The sequence below is a fragment of the Martes martes genome (assembly GCF_963455335.1).
Source record: "Martes martes genome assembly, chromosome: 13".
Taxonomy (NCBI): Eukaryota; Metazoa; Chordata; class Mammalia; order Carnivora; family Mustelidae; genus Martes; species Martes martes.
The window spans coordinates 7,643,805-7,659,828 of NC_137901.1; the positions used below are offsets into that span (position 1 = coordinate 7,643,805).

The following is a 16,024-nucleotide window of genomic DNA, read 5'->3' on the forward strand; positions in this document are numbered from 1 at the left end:
GTGCTATCTTTAACCCCAACTTCAACCTGTACAAGCTGAGGTTTAGGGATTATAGAGGCATCAGGGTTCCCCCCAACCCAAGATTCTCCCCCCCACCCCATTTTCTGTTCATCCCACCCCTTTCCTTGGTGGAAGTCTTTTGCCCAACTCCTTGTAACTCTGGTACAATTATAATGCCCTGCCCCACAGTTCAGGGTGTGAATGAGTAACCCAGGATCAGGCAATCTCATAATGACTATTGGATGGGGTTTCCCATCACAGGTTTTATATCTGGATGTTGGGAGAAAGGTTCTTTCTTTCTTCTTGGGTCACTATATGGGAAGATGGAAGTCTGGACCATACTCCTCTTTTGCCCTATGTAGTTTGGGAGGATCCTGCCTATATTAAAAAAGAATGGGACAAACACACTGAGGGAAGCAAGACTAAGATGTTGAGAAAAAGAATATTAATATTTTTGAGTCTCTGGGGCCAGATCCTTTTCTAGAGCAAGGTAATAAATCTCATTTTTGCTTACTCCTCTGAGTAAAATTTTTGTCATTTGCAACCAAGAAAGTTAATGAGCTTCCCCATAATTATGCAATTAGGAAGGCTGCAAAGCTGGTTTTAAACCTATGTCTGGCTCCAAGGTTTGTGCTGTATGTAATAGTTTGTTTAGCTTACATGACTATGAGCCAGGGATTTTAAGTTAGTCAAGATACAGAAATAAAGGGTAGGAAGTGCACATGATCCCAACTGACAGACCTACTGGGTATAACCCCAAGTATTAGAATTCATGTTCAAATTGTGAGGAAGAGCAAAATTGCACAACTTTTCCAGGAAGAAAAAATAAAGTATTTCTTTTTCTTCTAGCCTAAATCACCACAGATAGTAGTATGAGTTCTTAGGAGAGTAACTGAATTATCTCCTGTTACTTTCGGTATAAATATCTCTTCATCTAAGCCAAAGGATCCAGTATAGCAGACTGAGGCAATGCCAATGATTTGTGGGTATGACCGAAAGGTCGAAGGATGGTTGATAATTAAGCGGGGCTCAATAATTAGAATTTGACCTGTGCTCCTGGATCCACATGTTTTTCTCTTTAATGTTGCATGGTTTGTGATAAGCAGATCTCAACATACAAGATCTCTACTTTTCATTCAGTTCCCAAGCCATACAGACCCTGCCCGCTGAACGACTGTCATTTACCACCAGGTCAAATTCAACATGTTTTCCCTGTAAGTTGGCATTTGAAGAAATATAACAAAAACTACTGTAAGTACAAGTAGAAAATTACAAATATATATCCATACAGTTCTCCATACATGCACACAAATATCAACTGTCCATTTTTCAAGCACTCGGACATCATTTTAAAAAGCCACATCAAAGTTCAAAATGACAAAAACCCCAGTTGCTGACTGGGATACTGTAACAGTAAGAATGAATAATTAAAGGATATGCAGGACAGACTTGATGATTAAAAACCTCCTACATAGATCTTGGGTGAAATTGAAAGTATCAAAATAGCAGGTTCAGCATGGTTGAGAGTTCTAACCGTAGACAGAACATTATAAATCTGAACTCATGATATATGCTTAAACCTTTCCTTAGATGGGGATTCATGGAATTCTCTATAACTAAATAAGAAATAATACAGACAAACAGCAAAACCTTTAGTTCAAGAAGTGAGAAAAGGAACTGCAAAACAAATCTAGGGAAGGAGAAAGTTACTGATAATAAGTGAAAGTACAGTAAATACATTAGAGTATGAGTATTCTTTTTAGAGAATTGATAAGTTGAAGATTGATTCTTTGAGGAAAAATTGGCAAATCAATACTTAGTCTAATAGAAAAATGATACATAATTGCTTTGAATGTAATAAGCAGGACTTCATGACTTTTTTTGGTAATTATAAAAACAATATACACTCAACAATAACAATAAAAATTAGAAAATAAAGGCAACATAAACAAAACCATTTGGGGTGGATGGCTACCAGACATAGTGTGGTTGGTCATTTCGCAGTGTCTATAAATATCAAATATCAATACTGATATAATGTTGTATGTCCATCAAATCTCATTTCATTTCTGACCCCCCTTTTTGCTTGCAACATGCTTGTTTTAAATTATAGCTGACCCTGAACAACAGGGTCAGTGAGCTCTGCGCTGTCAAAAATCCACATCTAACTTTTGATTCCCACAAAACTTAACTACCACTTGTCTACTGTTGACAGGAACCCTACCGGTAACAGATAATCAATTAGCACAGATTTTGTATGTTACACGTAGTATACAATACATTCTTACAACAGAGCAAGCTACAGAAAAGAGAATGTTAAGAAAATCATAAGGAAGAGAAAATACATCTATTTATTGAAAAAAAAAATTGTGCATCAGTGGACCCGGGCAGTTCAAACCCATGTTGATCAAGAGTCAACTGTAACTTATTTTTCTCCCACAGTATCATCATCCCTTCCCCACTGATATCCTCAGTGTCTCATCTTCTAAGACTTTCATCTTAGAAATATCTTCGAAAAGTTATTTCCATTTTGTACTGTCCCGTGTACTTTGACCCTGACCCTTCAGATCCACAACTACAGCCTTCCTGCCTGGGTCACTATGGAAACTTCTCAGCTGGTGTAACTGTTCCCACTTTTTGGTCCATTCGGCCCCGTAACGGGCACGAGCTCTTCTCTCACCCGAGGGCTGAGCAATGCCTTCCCCGTTACCGGCTCGGCCGGTGGCGCTCGGGTGTGGACGAGCCGGACGCGGCTTAAACGTCCACACCGCTGTCCTCGCACTCTCTGATCCCCGACCGCTGTCTCCTGTTCAGCGCCGGGGGACAAGCGGGGAGCAACCAGCGGGCCGGCAGCCCCGGCCCTTCCCCGCCTCCCCCCGGGGTCACCGGGCCGCACACAGCGGCTCTTCGGCTGCCCTCGACGGACGCACGCGGAGTCCTCGCTTCGCACGGACGGTTTCCTCGGGCAGGGATTCCCTGACCCCATTTCCCCGCCTGGCGAACAAATCCCTACTCACCCTCCAAGACCCCGCGCGCACACCGCCACCGTCCGGCCCGCGGCCCCGCGGAGCGGCCAGGCCCCGCGGACGCCGCCGAGAACGAAGGCCAGCCCCGCCCCCCCCCCCCCGCGGCGGCCGCTGGCCGGTCGCTGCGACCGCGGGCGAGTCACAGGGAACCTCGCTGACTTCCGCGGCACAGGAACGGGGAGCGGCCGCCGCGACACCCTGTCCGAGGCACTGAAAACATCCGTGAGAAAAGGTTCTCCAGGACGAAAACCACTCGACCCATTTAACTCGGTCGCGGCTCCCAGCCCTGCTTGGATTTTTCCGTTTGTTCGGTGCGAAAGTCAACGACCCTTACCCCGCGCCCCCGTCCGCCTCCCCCTTTCTTCTCTTCCTTCTCTGATTCCCCTCCCGCCCCCTTGTCTTTGGCGACTTGCCTGTCTACACGGAACTTCAGGATCCGAGGACGCCGCTCGCCGTTGCGGGTCCATGTTACCGTTAAAGTAAGTGATGTTGGTAACAGACGGCGGAGGGGCGGCTGTGGGCGTGCGGGACTCCAAACCCCACCAAACTCTGCCTTATCGATGGCAACGTTCTGGGAGCCGAGACTTAGACGGGAAGGGCCGGAGCGAGTTTGCAGGGCCCGGGTGGCACCCGGCGGGACCTCCGCCGCCCGCGCCAGAGCCCGCGCGGAGATGCCGGAACCCCAGGAAGGTGGGTGCCGTGGCTAGCCCGGAATTCCGGGAACGGAGCACAAATGGGCGCAGACCACAACTCCCGATGTGCACCGCGGCCGGGGCGGGGTCTATTCCCGGCTGGTCTCCTCATTCTTTCCGGTTCTTACGGTAAAGACTGCTGTCTAGGAACTGCTTAGTGGTAATTACAGAGAGACTGTGAGCTCCTGTGGTGTCGCGGGGGCTCGCAGTAGCTCAGGGGGTCCCTCCTGTGCGTCTGGTGGTTCTCAGCGGCATCGCGGAACTCACAGTCCGACCGTCCGGGTTTCCATGGGGACACTAATTGTTGACGGACGCTGTGGCGCGGCAGTTTAATTCTCCGGCGGCGGCTGATTGAGCGGGACGAGATGGTCTTGACGGGGCTCATCAGGAAACTCGGTAACAGGCTGAGCTGCCCCTCGCTCCCGTCACCCTCCTGTCGTGGCCACTGGCTAAGAATAGCCGCGTAGCATTCTCGAGGCAGGTCCACCCCCGGACGGCTTCCTCTCGTCCCGGCCTCGCCGGGGCGGCCCCCCGGGCACCCAGCTCGGATTTCGTGTCAACTCAGCAGTTCGCGTCCCGAACGCCCCGGAGGCCGCCTGTGAAAAAAAATCCGGTTTATTTCCCTCTTCGCCCTGCCCTCGTCCCCAGCGTAACTAACCGAGTGGTCGGGCAAGTCCGGGCGGGCGTCTCTTCGGAGGTGGGCGACAGCCCGTGTGCGGTGTTTTGACAGGGCACCAGCTGGCCGAGATCCGGGAGCGCGCGCTCAGGAACGTCCTGTGCAAGCTCGAGCGCGGCCTGGTCGGCGGCGACGACCTCGCCCGGGAGCGGCTGCTGTTCGTCCACCTGCTGCAGTGGTTCAACTTCCCGTCCGTTCCGGTGAAGGAGGAGGTTCTCAGCCTGTTGAACACATTGGTTAAGGTAGGATGGTTTTGAAGTAAAATCAGAAGAGCGAGTGTTTCCTACTCATTGCGTTGTAGCGCTTTTGGCAAAGTAATTACAACTTTTTTTTTTTTTCCCCCTTAAACTAATGAGAGATGTCGAATTTTAATTCCTCAGGGTCGGTGACGCTCAACTTCCTTTTCTCTTACGTGTAATGTTGACTCTCACGGTCTCTACTGCGCTCTCTGAAGTAACGGACTTCTGGGTTTTGGTGTGTTCTGATTCTTTGGAATCCTCTTTGGACGTTGATAAATTTGTCCTTCGGTTTTCCGTTTCGTTCTGTTATTTGGTTATTAGTAATTAGATGTGTCTGTATGAAAGAACATGTGTAAAGTTAACGGTGCAGACCATGATTACAAATACCTCACGTCCGTGAAACTGCGTTGTCTGTATCTGGTTTTCAGATTTATGATCCTCAGCCTGTGTTGAGAGTAGTTCTCAGAGTTCAGAGGTCAAGAGTGCAAGTGTAACCTTTCCAGACGAAGTCACTGTGCCGTCAAAGGGGATTGTTACTTGGGCATTCTTTGGCTGGAGGTAGGAGAGGGTAGGGTGAGAGTCCATGGCGACAGGTAATCCATTTAATAAGTAAACGTAGGAGTTTATGGTGTGCGTTTCTAGTGCCCCATGTCTGGGCTTTTCATAAGTATTATCACGTGGTTTACATATGTCTCTATAAATCTATTTCGTATCCATGGAAGTTCTTTACTTTTCCTATGTCAGTACAAGATTTATTTTTTAAAAAAGGAACACCTGGAATACTAAGGATAATTTCATGTTTTTGTTGCTGTAAGACAGAAGGTAGAAATCTTGGTACAGATGGTTGTTCTCAAGACTCTCCTCTTCTTATTTCAGTATCCCCCGGCCGTCCAGCATTTGGTTGATCTTGGTGCAGTCGAGTTCTTATCTAAACTTCGTTCTAACGTGGAGCCCAATCTGCAGGCTGAAATCGACGGCATTCTGGATGGACTTTTTATTCTTCCTTCAGAAGATGCTGCACTGTATTCTGCATCTGACCAAACCAGACAAACTGGTAACTCTTTGGAATCAATCTGATGCATTCTGTTAAAATAGAAATATATTGGTTCTAGCGGTTAATTCTAAGGAGAGGGACCTGAGATTAAAAAAAAAAAAAAAAAAAAAAGATCATTTTCTTGCGTTAACATACAGGAGCTTGACCGCCCCCCCCCCCGCCCCCGCCACAGTTATTCAGAGGAGGATTCATTTGTATTTGTTGCTTTTTTGGTCAAGGGGCCTAAAAGATGCCAGAGATTTTCTTTTTTGAGATTAGTTTGCCATATTACTTCTGCAGTAATAACAAATTATCAACAATAACAATAATAATATTGTGTTCCCATTCTAATTGCAACTGAACTGCGGAATATGTAATCACATGTGACAGAATTATCAAAGGTACTGAAAGAGTGCTTGATTCCTTTGTTTTTGACAACTTTTTCTCTAAAGATATTAATGAAGGTTAATATCTTTATTAATGAAGATATTAATGAAGGTTGAAGTGTCAGGAACAACATAATTGAAGTAAGAGAGAGGAAGGAGATGGACTAGGAAGCAGAGATGAGCCCTTGAATAAATACTTTGTAACCATTCTTTATGTATGTTGTGGATATTTTCGTTCTAACAAATAGTTGTATTTGCTGAACCATAAAAGGGAGGGGAATCCCCCCCCCAAAAAACTGTCTCAGCATTTACACTTTTTTCCTCTATAGGAGGACTCTTCAGATGAACAAATTACTATAATTTTTCTAGTTTTCAAAATGACTGTAAAACTTAAAAGATTAGCATTTGAAAAAAGTAAATTTTACTTTTAGCAAATAAAGAACCAATAATACAGTAATATATATTTTCTTATCAGAATTGCCACAACAACCTGAAATCTTAATAGGATATTTTCCTCAAGACAAAAGTAATTTCCAGCAGATGGAAGTGTCTCCACGACCAATGGGTGTGTATATGTATAGAGAAGTAGATCCTGTTAATCTGGTAAATCAGAAATTAATGTACTTTTCTTTGTTGTTGTAAAGACATTGTAAAAACTTACATGTTTCAGCACTGAACTGAATGTTTCAGTTTTCTAAAATTAGGATGTAGAGTCTAAATAGTAACATTTTATGTTATTGTATCTGCATTTGAGCAACTCTGGAGGTGGGTGGTGATGGTGGCAGTAGTTCTCCTGAGCCCACTGAGCACAGATTTGTCCCGAATGGTGCCGTGCACTAGATACTTGTCTTGGTATTTATTCTCCAGCTCACTAAGTGGTATTGTTCATCCAGTTACTCAAGCCAAAGACTCAGGACCAGTTAGGTTTCGTCATTTGTCTTTATCCCAGCATCCACTTGATTGGAGAGTTCTGATTTAGGGCCTCTTTCTCTCCCTGGAGTCTCATCCAGGTCTTTTCATGTCTGGCTATGTCTCTGCTCACATGTTACCTCTTTGGAGAGACCTTCCTGAGGACCCCTGCCAGTGATCACTTTATGTCTAATTTTCTTCCTAACATACATCATAATCTGAAATTATATATTTATTACCTCTTTTTGTCTTCCTTGTTATAAGTTTAATGATAGTGGTGAACACTGCTTTATCCCCAGTGAGCAGAATGATGCCCAAAACTTCCTAGGCACTTAATATATATTCTCTGAATGAATGAATGAATCTTCTCTGGAGTCCCAGTGAAATTGATACTGTTATATCTCCATTTTACTGATGAAGGCCCTGAGGCTTAGAAAGGATAAAACCCTTGTTCTGGGTGATGTAGTTAGGGAATAATTAAGTAAGCGTGTACCTGACAATTTATTATCTGCACAGTTGAAATGAAAAGGTTGTGTCCAAGGTATATCTGCTCATGTCAAATATTCAGTTTATCTCCGTTTCTAAGCCCTCCATTAATAAAATGCTTCCATAGAAACTCTCTGGTTGAATAACAGCATGAGAAAGACTTGCAGGCTTGTTTAGCTGTTAAAATACTTTACCTTCTCTTTCTGTAAAAGTTCTGTTAGGCTTTTTAGGGAGCCTCGGTTTTTGAGATGGTAGTTTCTTGTGTTCATGATTAAGAGGCTTGACTGAGTGACTGGGAGAGAGTACGTCCAGGTCTGGGAAGGTGGGCACTTGAGTGCAGCTGTGGAAAACATTAGGGACCGTTGAGATGGTGATATTTTGTTCTGTGAGTTGCAGTTTGTGGATTGACGATATGGCTTATTTTGGTCACATCTTTTTGTGTGCGGTATAAGTCTGTCCTTCACTCCACCCCCCTTTAACTTTTCTGTTAGAAAATAAATCCTGCTTGGATCTTAGCACTTTTGGAAGAAACAACTGTGCTATATTTGGGAATTTAATAATGCTGTTATCTAAATTCAGTGATTTCATGCTCTTTTCAAAGCATTTGGCAGAAAGAATATTTGCCACTTGGAAGGGTTTATGTAGATACTAGATACTGCTTCTCAGCATTGCCGCCTTAACTTGTACACCATGAGATTCGTTAAAAAATAATTTGAACAGGGTAGTTCAACACTGTTGGTTTCTCAGATTTCTTTTCATCTCGTGCGGTGATATTTGATCTTCAACCTTATGGTCTTCAAGTCATCTTCAAAGAGGTTTAAACATCTAACACCATTGAGGATATTTGAACATGACTAAATATAGTGTCTGATTATGTTTATATCATTTTTAATTTCTACAATTAAAGATCTCCAAATGCCAGTTCCTTTTATGTTAAATTTAAGCTCTGTGTTTTGGTTAGCCACAGGGTAAAATAGAAAATGTAATTGAAGCTCTAAATGTCATTCAATATTGGTTTGTATTTATGCCATTCTAATAATATATGGTTCTGTGTAAATTATGAAAACAGAGCTCTGTTATTTATCTTGTTAGGGAACAAATTTGCAGCTGACCTTGTTTGGTATATTTTAGGTCACTGTAACATGTAACTGTAAGATGTAAGATGTAACTTTACTCGAGGACTTGTTTTAAGGGTGAAGCTGTATTCTTAGCGTTGTGAGTCTCTCCGCATTGCCTTTGATCCCTTAAATTTTGCTGTTCCATTAACAGTAAATCAGACCGTGAAGTGTTTGAAGTTTTCTACATTTCCTTGGCTACCCCTGACTACAACAGATAGACATGTTCTCTCCTCTAATGAAAGGTACGGTACCTGATGTGTGTCATGTATTTTGGTTCATTTATAGCCATTAAATCTGGTTGCCATTACTGTACATTTTCACCAGGAAAAAACATACTAAATGGCTGTGAAAGGTAGTAATGGGAATATATGAATGATTTTCACTGTTTCAAAAAGCAAGTCAGAAACTTCATATTTGCCATTATCTGGCTACACATCAAGATTTTGCTTTTGTTTTGTTTTTGTGGTTGGGATCTTGTATGCTTCTTGGTGGTAGGAATCATCTCTTTTTTTTTTTTTTTTAAGATTTTATTTATTTATTTGACAGACAGAGATTACAAGTAGGCAGAGAGGCAGACAGAGAGAGAGAGGAAGCAGGCTCCCTGCTGAGCCGAGAGCCCGATGCGGGGCTCGATCCCAGGACCCTGAGATCATGACCTGAGCCGAAGGCAGAGGCTTTAACCCACTGAGCCACCCAGGCGCCCCAGGAATCATCTCTTATTGACCAGATTCTCCGATTGGCCATTGCTTATGCTCTTAGTTAATAAAAATAGAAAAAGATTAAACATAAGTATAGTATTTTTTAGTGGACAGTATATTCAGTTGACAGTATAAAGACCAGCTTGCTAGAGTTAGGACTAGGTAAACAGTTGGATGCTATTAAATGCTTTTTGATAATGGCACTTCCATGGCACCAGTAGATTCTCTTGGAACAACATATTGAAGAGGTAGAGTCCATGTGGGAAAGTGGCAGGGGTGGTTTTGATGTCAGCTCTGAGGCAGGCCTCAAGGAGGAGCTGTGATTTCTAGTATACACCTCTGGATGGTGGGTGGTGGACTGGAGCTGGGCTGAGAGAGGGGGTATGAATTCTTGGGGTGGGAGGTAAACAATTGCCGAATCCCTGGGGGGCACATATTGTCTGAGACGGTGAGGGGTGTCCTCTCGGATAAGAGGAGAATCCCAGCTTGATTCACTAGGCCAAGGAAGAGCAATAAGGAATTTAATTTCTAGAATTAACTTTATACTTGCTCTTACATTTTGTGTCATTTAGCAGATTTCGTTGCATTCTGTGCCCTTTGACTTCACTGATTTCATTTTGAGCACTGTGATAGTCTTGGCATACAGTGGTGGATACTGTGTAGTGCCGGCTCTTGAGAAGGGTCAGTGGGGGATAGAAGGTCAGCATGCAGTTGCTGTAGTACCAAATGTAGGCATATGGAGGAAGGATCTACACCAGAGGTCTTGATTAGGGAAAAGATCTAGGAAGGCTAGGTAGAGTCATTATGCCACTAGGTTACTTAGAGTCTGGTATACATAAACTTTTAAAAAAATAAATAATGCTATTTACTTATTTATTTATTGTGGGTAGCTCTTTAAGGAGTAGTAACCACACTTTAATTTGGAACACCTGTGAACTATTGAAGGACGTAATCATGCAAGATTTTCCTGCTGAAATTTTCCTTCAAAGGCCAAAAATTGTTCAGGTATGTATCCTCTGTAATTGTTTTAGATTTTGAAATAGAGAACTTTTTTTTTTAGAGATTTCATTTATTTGACAGAGAGAGACACAGCAAGAGAGAGACACAAGCAGAGGGTGTGGGAGAGGGAGAAGCAGCCTTTCCACCACGCAGAGAGTGCAGTGTGGGGCCCAAACCCAGGACCCTGGGATCATGACCTGAGCCGAAGGCAGATGCTTAATGACTGAGCTGGGTACCCCGAAATAGAGAAGTTTTTATAGTGAAACAAATTTTGGAAAGTAGGAATCCTTGGGAAGGAATATACTATATTTAAAAAATGAAGTATTTGGTTCCTGAAATCACTTCTGCTCCAACTTCTTTGAATAGTGGTAGTTCTTCGACTAGGAGGTAGTCTTGTTTGACACATACAGGTCCAGTTTGGCCACCTTGAATTTACCTTTTATGGGTCACTTAAAGAGGAGAATAGACTTTGGAAATTGAGTTTTGACAGCAGTAACCCTTCTTCTTCTTTTTTTAAAATAAAGATTTTATTTATTTATTTGACAGAAATATGGCAAGAGAGGGAACACGGTGAGTGAGTGGGAGAGGGAGAAGTAGGCTTCCTGCTGAGCGGGAGCCTGATGCAGGGCTCCATCTCAGGACCCTGGGCTCATGACCTGAGTTGAGGGCAGACGTCTGATGACTGAGCCACTCAGGCACCCCACCAGTAACCCTTCTTAGCAGTGAGAATAACATTGCTTTTTGAGTATCTAGGATGTGTAAGGCACAGTGTTAGATGCTGTGGAAATAGAGAGTAGTGAGCAGTTCAGATGGATTCTTTACAGTCTAGTCTGTTGTTTAATAGTAGAGCTTGGGGGGCGCCTGGGTGGCTCAGTGGTTTAAGCCTCTGCCTTCGGCTCAGGTCATGATCTCAGGGTCCTGGGATCGAGCCCCGCATCGGACTCTCTGCTCAGTGGGGAGCCTGCTCCCCCCCCCCCCGCCGCCTGCCTCTCTGCCTACTTCTGATTTCTCTCTGTGAAATAAATAAAATCTTAAAAAAAGTACTTTATTAAAAAAAAATAGTAGAGCTTGGGATCTGGGGTCTGGGATCGAGGCATAGCCAGAGCTCTGATAATGCCCCAGCACCCTCACTCCGCAATCCCAGGGCTGGAGTGGGTACCTCTGCATGGCAACTATTAATACATACTGTTGCAGTTGTCGAAAGATAGCAGAGGAAAAGCTGTTATTTGCCAAAAGGTGGCAAAATGATTTAGCTGTTTGAGATGCTGAAGGCTTGCTGTGATTTTTAAAAAGTACGGTATAACTTAATGTTCCGAATGGGGAATAATTCATGTGTTCTCTCAGAATAGGTACTCAGCCAACAGATTTTAGATATAACAAACACTATTTAAATTTTATTTTGTTTTGTCCCTTCTTCTGGCATTATGCTAAGTCATTTTTGCCTATTTCTTGTTTCTTGGTTTATAAATATTTTTCAAGTTCTTTTATTTCCTTCGGTTATTCATTTGACCTTAAACCCCACACCCACCTTCCTTCGATCATTTTCCTTGCTGTTCTTTATTTCAGAGCCTTTTATCTCTGTTGAAACTGGCCTCTGGAGGAGATGGAAAACATCGCCTGGCATTACAGTCAGTGTCTTGCTTGCAGCAGCTATGCACATACTTAAGAAACAGACTTAACTTTCACCGAGATCCGGGTTTTTTCTCTAGTAAACAAGGTATTTGTTTATTTATTCATTAGTTACTGGTGGTATTTACAGATACTTCTGAGTTCTCCCTATTATACTTACTGTATAAATTTTCATAAACCCCTCATTCCTAAATGTAGTTAAATGATCATCTTTGAAAACCAATTGTGTGTATGACAGAACCTCCCCTGCGCCCATCCTCTTTTTTTGATAAGAACCATTGGCAAGATGTTTTTCTTTTCTCTTGTGTGTACAGTGTTGTTGGAAGCTAGGGACCAGAATTCTGAGTTCAGCTATTCATGTGGGACCGTGGGCATTTTATAAAGTTACTTGTATTAGTAGATTGTTTGGTTTGAAAAAGAACAATTTATATTTTTAAATAAATCTTTGTTTAACATTTGGTATATTTAATTAAATTAATTAATTTATTTTAAAATAATCTCTGCACCCAACATGGGGGTTGAACTCACAACCCCAGGATCAAGAGTTGCATGTACTACCAACCGAGCCAGCCAGGTGCCCTCAATTTGTATTTTATGACAACTGTTTTCATGCAACTTGTGATGTAGAGAGTAGTTATAATGTGTTAACGGTGCCAGACTTTTAAGGGAGAAAGCACCACCTAATGGCCAAATAGAACACTAGACTGACTCTGTCAAAACACTATTTATAACTTAGGAATTCTGTGCACTTTTGCTTTAAATTACAGTGATTTGTCATCATGCTTCACAGTTAATCCCTATTCTGTTCAGAGCTTCACTGGCCCTGTACTACTTGCATACTTATGCTATATATTAATTTTATTATATATCTCAGGGTGTAGGGTTCCTCATTAACATTCTTGAGCTAGAGCATTTTGTAAATGACTGATAACAGAGATCTGCAGGTCCCCATATTTCATCAGAATAAGAGTTATAGTGTTGATAAAAATAGTATCATTGAAGATTTACTCATGTATTAAATGTTTATTTGTCACCAACTATATGCCAGCTGATGTTCTAGGCTCTGTGGGATATAACACCGAACAAGGCAGATGAGGTCCCCACCCTTCTGAGCTTATCCATGAGAAGGTTGGAGACAGCTAGTAAACGGGTAAACAAGCTTATTTCAGATCAGAAGTGCTCCAAGGAAATAGGAAGGGTCATGTGACTGAAGGTGACCAGGGAACGTCGGCTTACCTGGATAGGATTGGCAGGGAAAGCCTCTCAGAGGAGGTGACCTGAAGGGTGAGAAGGAACCATCCACCTGAGCTGCAGGAACTGTGTTCCTGGCTGGTTGGGGGCCTTGGGAATGAGGTGACCTGCCTGAGGAAAGGAAGCCAGGCCGGCATGTGAGTGGATGCAGTAAGCGGGAAATGGGGAGTAAGGAGGCACTGGGGTGAGATCAGAGAGGTAGCCAGGGGCCAAAGTGTTTTGGGATTTGTAGATCTTGGGAAGTGTTTCATATTTTCTTTGCAGTGCAGTGAGAAAGCTGGGGAGCTTTCTTTTTTCCTCTGCAGATGCCTTTATTTTACTTAATTCCATAAAAAAATATGGTAAAATATGTATAGCCTAAAATCTGCCATTATAACCATTTAGAAATGTGCAGTTTTGTTGGCATTAATTGCTTTCACACTCTTGTGCAACCATCACCATTGTCTGTTCTCAAACGTTTATCACCCTAAATAGAAGAACTATGACTGTACCCCTGCTCTTCATGTCCCCTTCTCTCTGCAGCACCTCATCTATGTTCTGTCTCTAAATTTGTCTGTTCTTGGTACCTCATACAAGCGGAGTCATGGTATTTGTCCTTTTGAATCTGGCTCGTTTCACTGAGCGTCATGTTCTCAGGGTTCGTCCATGTTTGAGCTGTGTCACAACTTCATTCCTTTTTATGGATGGATAATGTTCCGCTGTGTGGATATGCCACAATTGGCTTATCCATTTATCTGTTGAGGGACACTTGAGTCGTTCTTACCCTTTGGCTCTTGTGAATAATGTTTTGGTAAATATCGGCATATCTGTTTGAGCCCGTTTTCAGTTCTGTTGGGTATAGACCTAAGAGTGGAATTGCTGGGTCATGTTAATTCTACACTTCGCTGTCTGAGGAACAACGAAACTGTTTGCCACGGTGGCTGTCTCATTTTACATCCCCGCTGGCAACCTGTGAGCCTTCCAGTTTCTCCACATGCTGTCAACACTTGTTATTTTCCCAGTTTATCTTATCTCATTTATTTGTCTTTAAAAGATTTTATTTATTTGAGAGAGATCATACAAGAGAGAGCACGAGCAGGGAGGAGGGGTAGAGAGAGCAGGGAGTCGACTCCGGGCTCTATCGCAGTACCCTGAAATAAAGGCAGCTCAGTACCCTGAGCTAAAGACAGATGCTTCACTGACTGAGCCAACCAGGAGCCCCGTTTTCCCTTTTTAAAATCATAGTCAACCTAGTAGGTGTGAGGTGGTAGGTATTTCATTGTGGTTCTGATTTATTTGCCTGAAAACTCAGTAGTCTTAAGGACTAGTGATTTGAATGACTTTAAAGACTAGTGATTTCCTAGTGACTTTTTACATGCAGACCAGCCATTTGTGTATCTCCTTTGGAAAACTGTCTTTTTAAGTCTTTGCCCATTTTCTAAATTGGATGTTTTTTGTTTTTCGTTTTTAAGATTTAAGATTTACTTATTATATTTTATTTTTTTAAAGATTTATTTATGTGAGAGAGATAGAGAGAGAGCACAGGTAGGCAGAAGGGAGAGGGAGAAGCAGACTCCCTGCTAAGCAGGGAGCCTGACGCAGGGCTCAATCCCAGGACCCCGGCGACCCCGGGATCACGACCCGAGCTGAAGACAGCTGCTTAACCAACTGAGCCGCCCCTTATTTTAGAGAGAGGGAGAGCGTTGTGGGAGGTTTGCGGGGAGAGTGGGGCAGAAAGAGAGAGAAAATCTCAAGCAGATTCCTTGCTGAACATGGAGCCTGAGGTGGGACTTGATCGTAGGACCACGAGATCGTGACCTGAGCCAAAATCAAGAGCTGGAAGCTCAACCGACTGAGACTTCCAGGTGCCCATGGTTTTTTGAGTTTTTGTTTGTTTGTTTGTTTTCTTGCTGAGTTTTAGGAGTTCTTTATATACCCTGATTTTAAGTCTATTTTAGATACATGATCCGCAAATATTTTTTTTTAGTCTGTAGGTTTCAGTTTCTTGGTAATGTCCTTTGATGCACAAAAGTTTTTGATTTTGATGAAGTCCAGTTTATCTTTGTTTTCTTTGGTCCTGCTTTTGGTTTCATGTCTAAGGATGTATTGCCAATCCAAGATCATGAAGATTTGCCTCTATATTTTCTGCTAAGAGCTTTATGATTTTAACTCTCATATTTAGATTTATTTTTTGAGTTCCTTTTTACATTTGGTTCCAGTTCATTTTTGAGTTCATCTTTTTTTAAAGATTTTATTTATTTATTTGATAGACAGAGATTGCAAGTGGGCAGAGAGGCAGGCCGGGGCCGGGGGAAGCAGGCTTCTTGCTGACCAGAGAGCCCGATGTGGGGCTCCATCCCAGGACCCTGGGATCATGACCTGAGCCGAAGGCAGAGACTTAACCTACTGAGCCACCAGGCGCCCCTTGATTTCATTTTTTTTTTTTGAAGATTTATTTATTTGACAGACAAAGATCACGAGTAGGCAGAGAGGCAGGCAGAGCTAGAGGAGGAAGCAGGCTCCCTGACAAGCAGAGAGCCCGATGCGGGGCTCGATCCCAGGACCCTGGGTCCACGACCCGAGCTGAAGGCAGAGGCTTTAACCCACTGAGCCACCCAGGCACCCCTTTGATTTCATTTTTATATGTGCTTTGAGATGGGGTTTCTCATAGAATTTTGAGCATGGGAGTGCATGACCTTTTATTCTGCTTTGGCAGTCCTGGATGTTGTAAGTCAATTATGCTGGCTAGAAGGCTACATGTAATCAGGTCAGTTAGTTATAAATCTAAATGTGCTAAGTGAATACTTGCAGAAAAGGTTGACCTTTACTTTTACGCCAATAGAAGTGTTTCTACTATCTTGTTAATGTTTTGTGGAAGGATGACATATAAAAACTGTATAATC

General features: G+C 42.9%; 1 protein-coding gene and 1 long non-coding RNA gene across 2 annotated transcripts in view; one reads left to right on the forward strand and one right to left on the reverse strand.

Annotated features, from left to right (window-relative positions):
* Positions 1–3,710, reverse strand: part of LOC308354659 — a 43,975-nt gene extending 40,265 nt beyond the window's left edge. Inside the window, exon 1 of the long non-coding RNA XR_013967888.1 lies at positions 3,440–3,710. This is a non-coding gene — a long non-coding RNA (uncharacterized lncRNA). The remainder of the gene's footprint in view (positions 1–3,439) is intronic.
* Positions 3,711–4,069: 359 nt separating this feature from the next.
* The window catches only part of RTTN (rotatin), a 160,195-nt gene continuing 148,240 nt past the window's right edge, over positions 4,070–16,024 (forward strand). Inside the window, exons 1-7 of the mRNA XM_080822236.1 lie at positions 4,070–4,114; positions 4,449–4,636; positions 5,510–5,687; positions 6,528–6,617; positions 8,717–8,807; positions 10,154–10,268; positions 11,829–11,979. Coding sequence (XP_080678362.1) covers positions 4,084–4,114; positions 4,449–4,636; positions 5,510–5,687; positions 6,528–6,617; positions 8,717–8,807; positions 10,154–10,268; positions 11,829–11,979 — 844 coding nt within the window. The 5' untranslated portion in view covers positions 4,070–4,083. The remainder of the gene's footprint in view (positions 4,115–4,448; positions 4,637–5,509; positions 5,688–6,527; positions 6,618–8,716; positions 8,808–10,153; positions 10,269–11,828; positions 11,980–16,024) is intronic.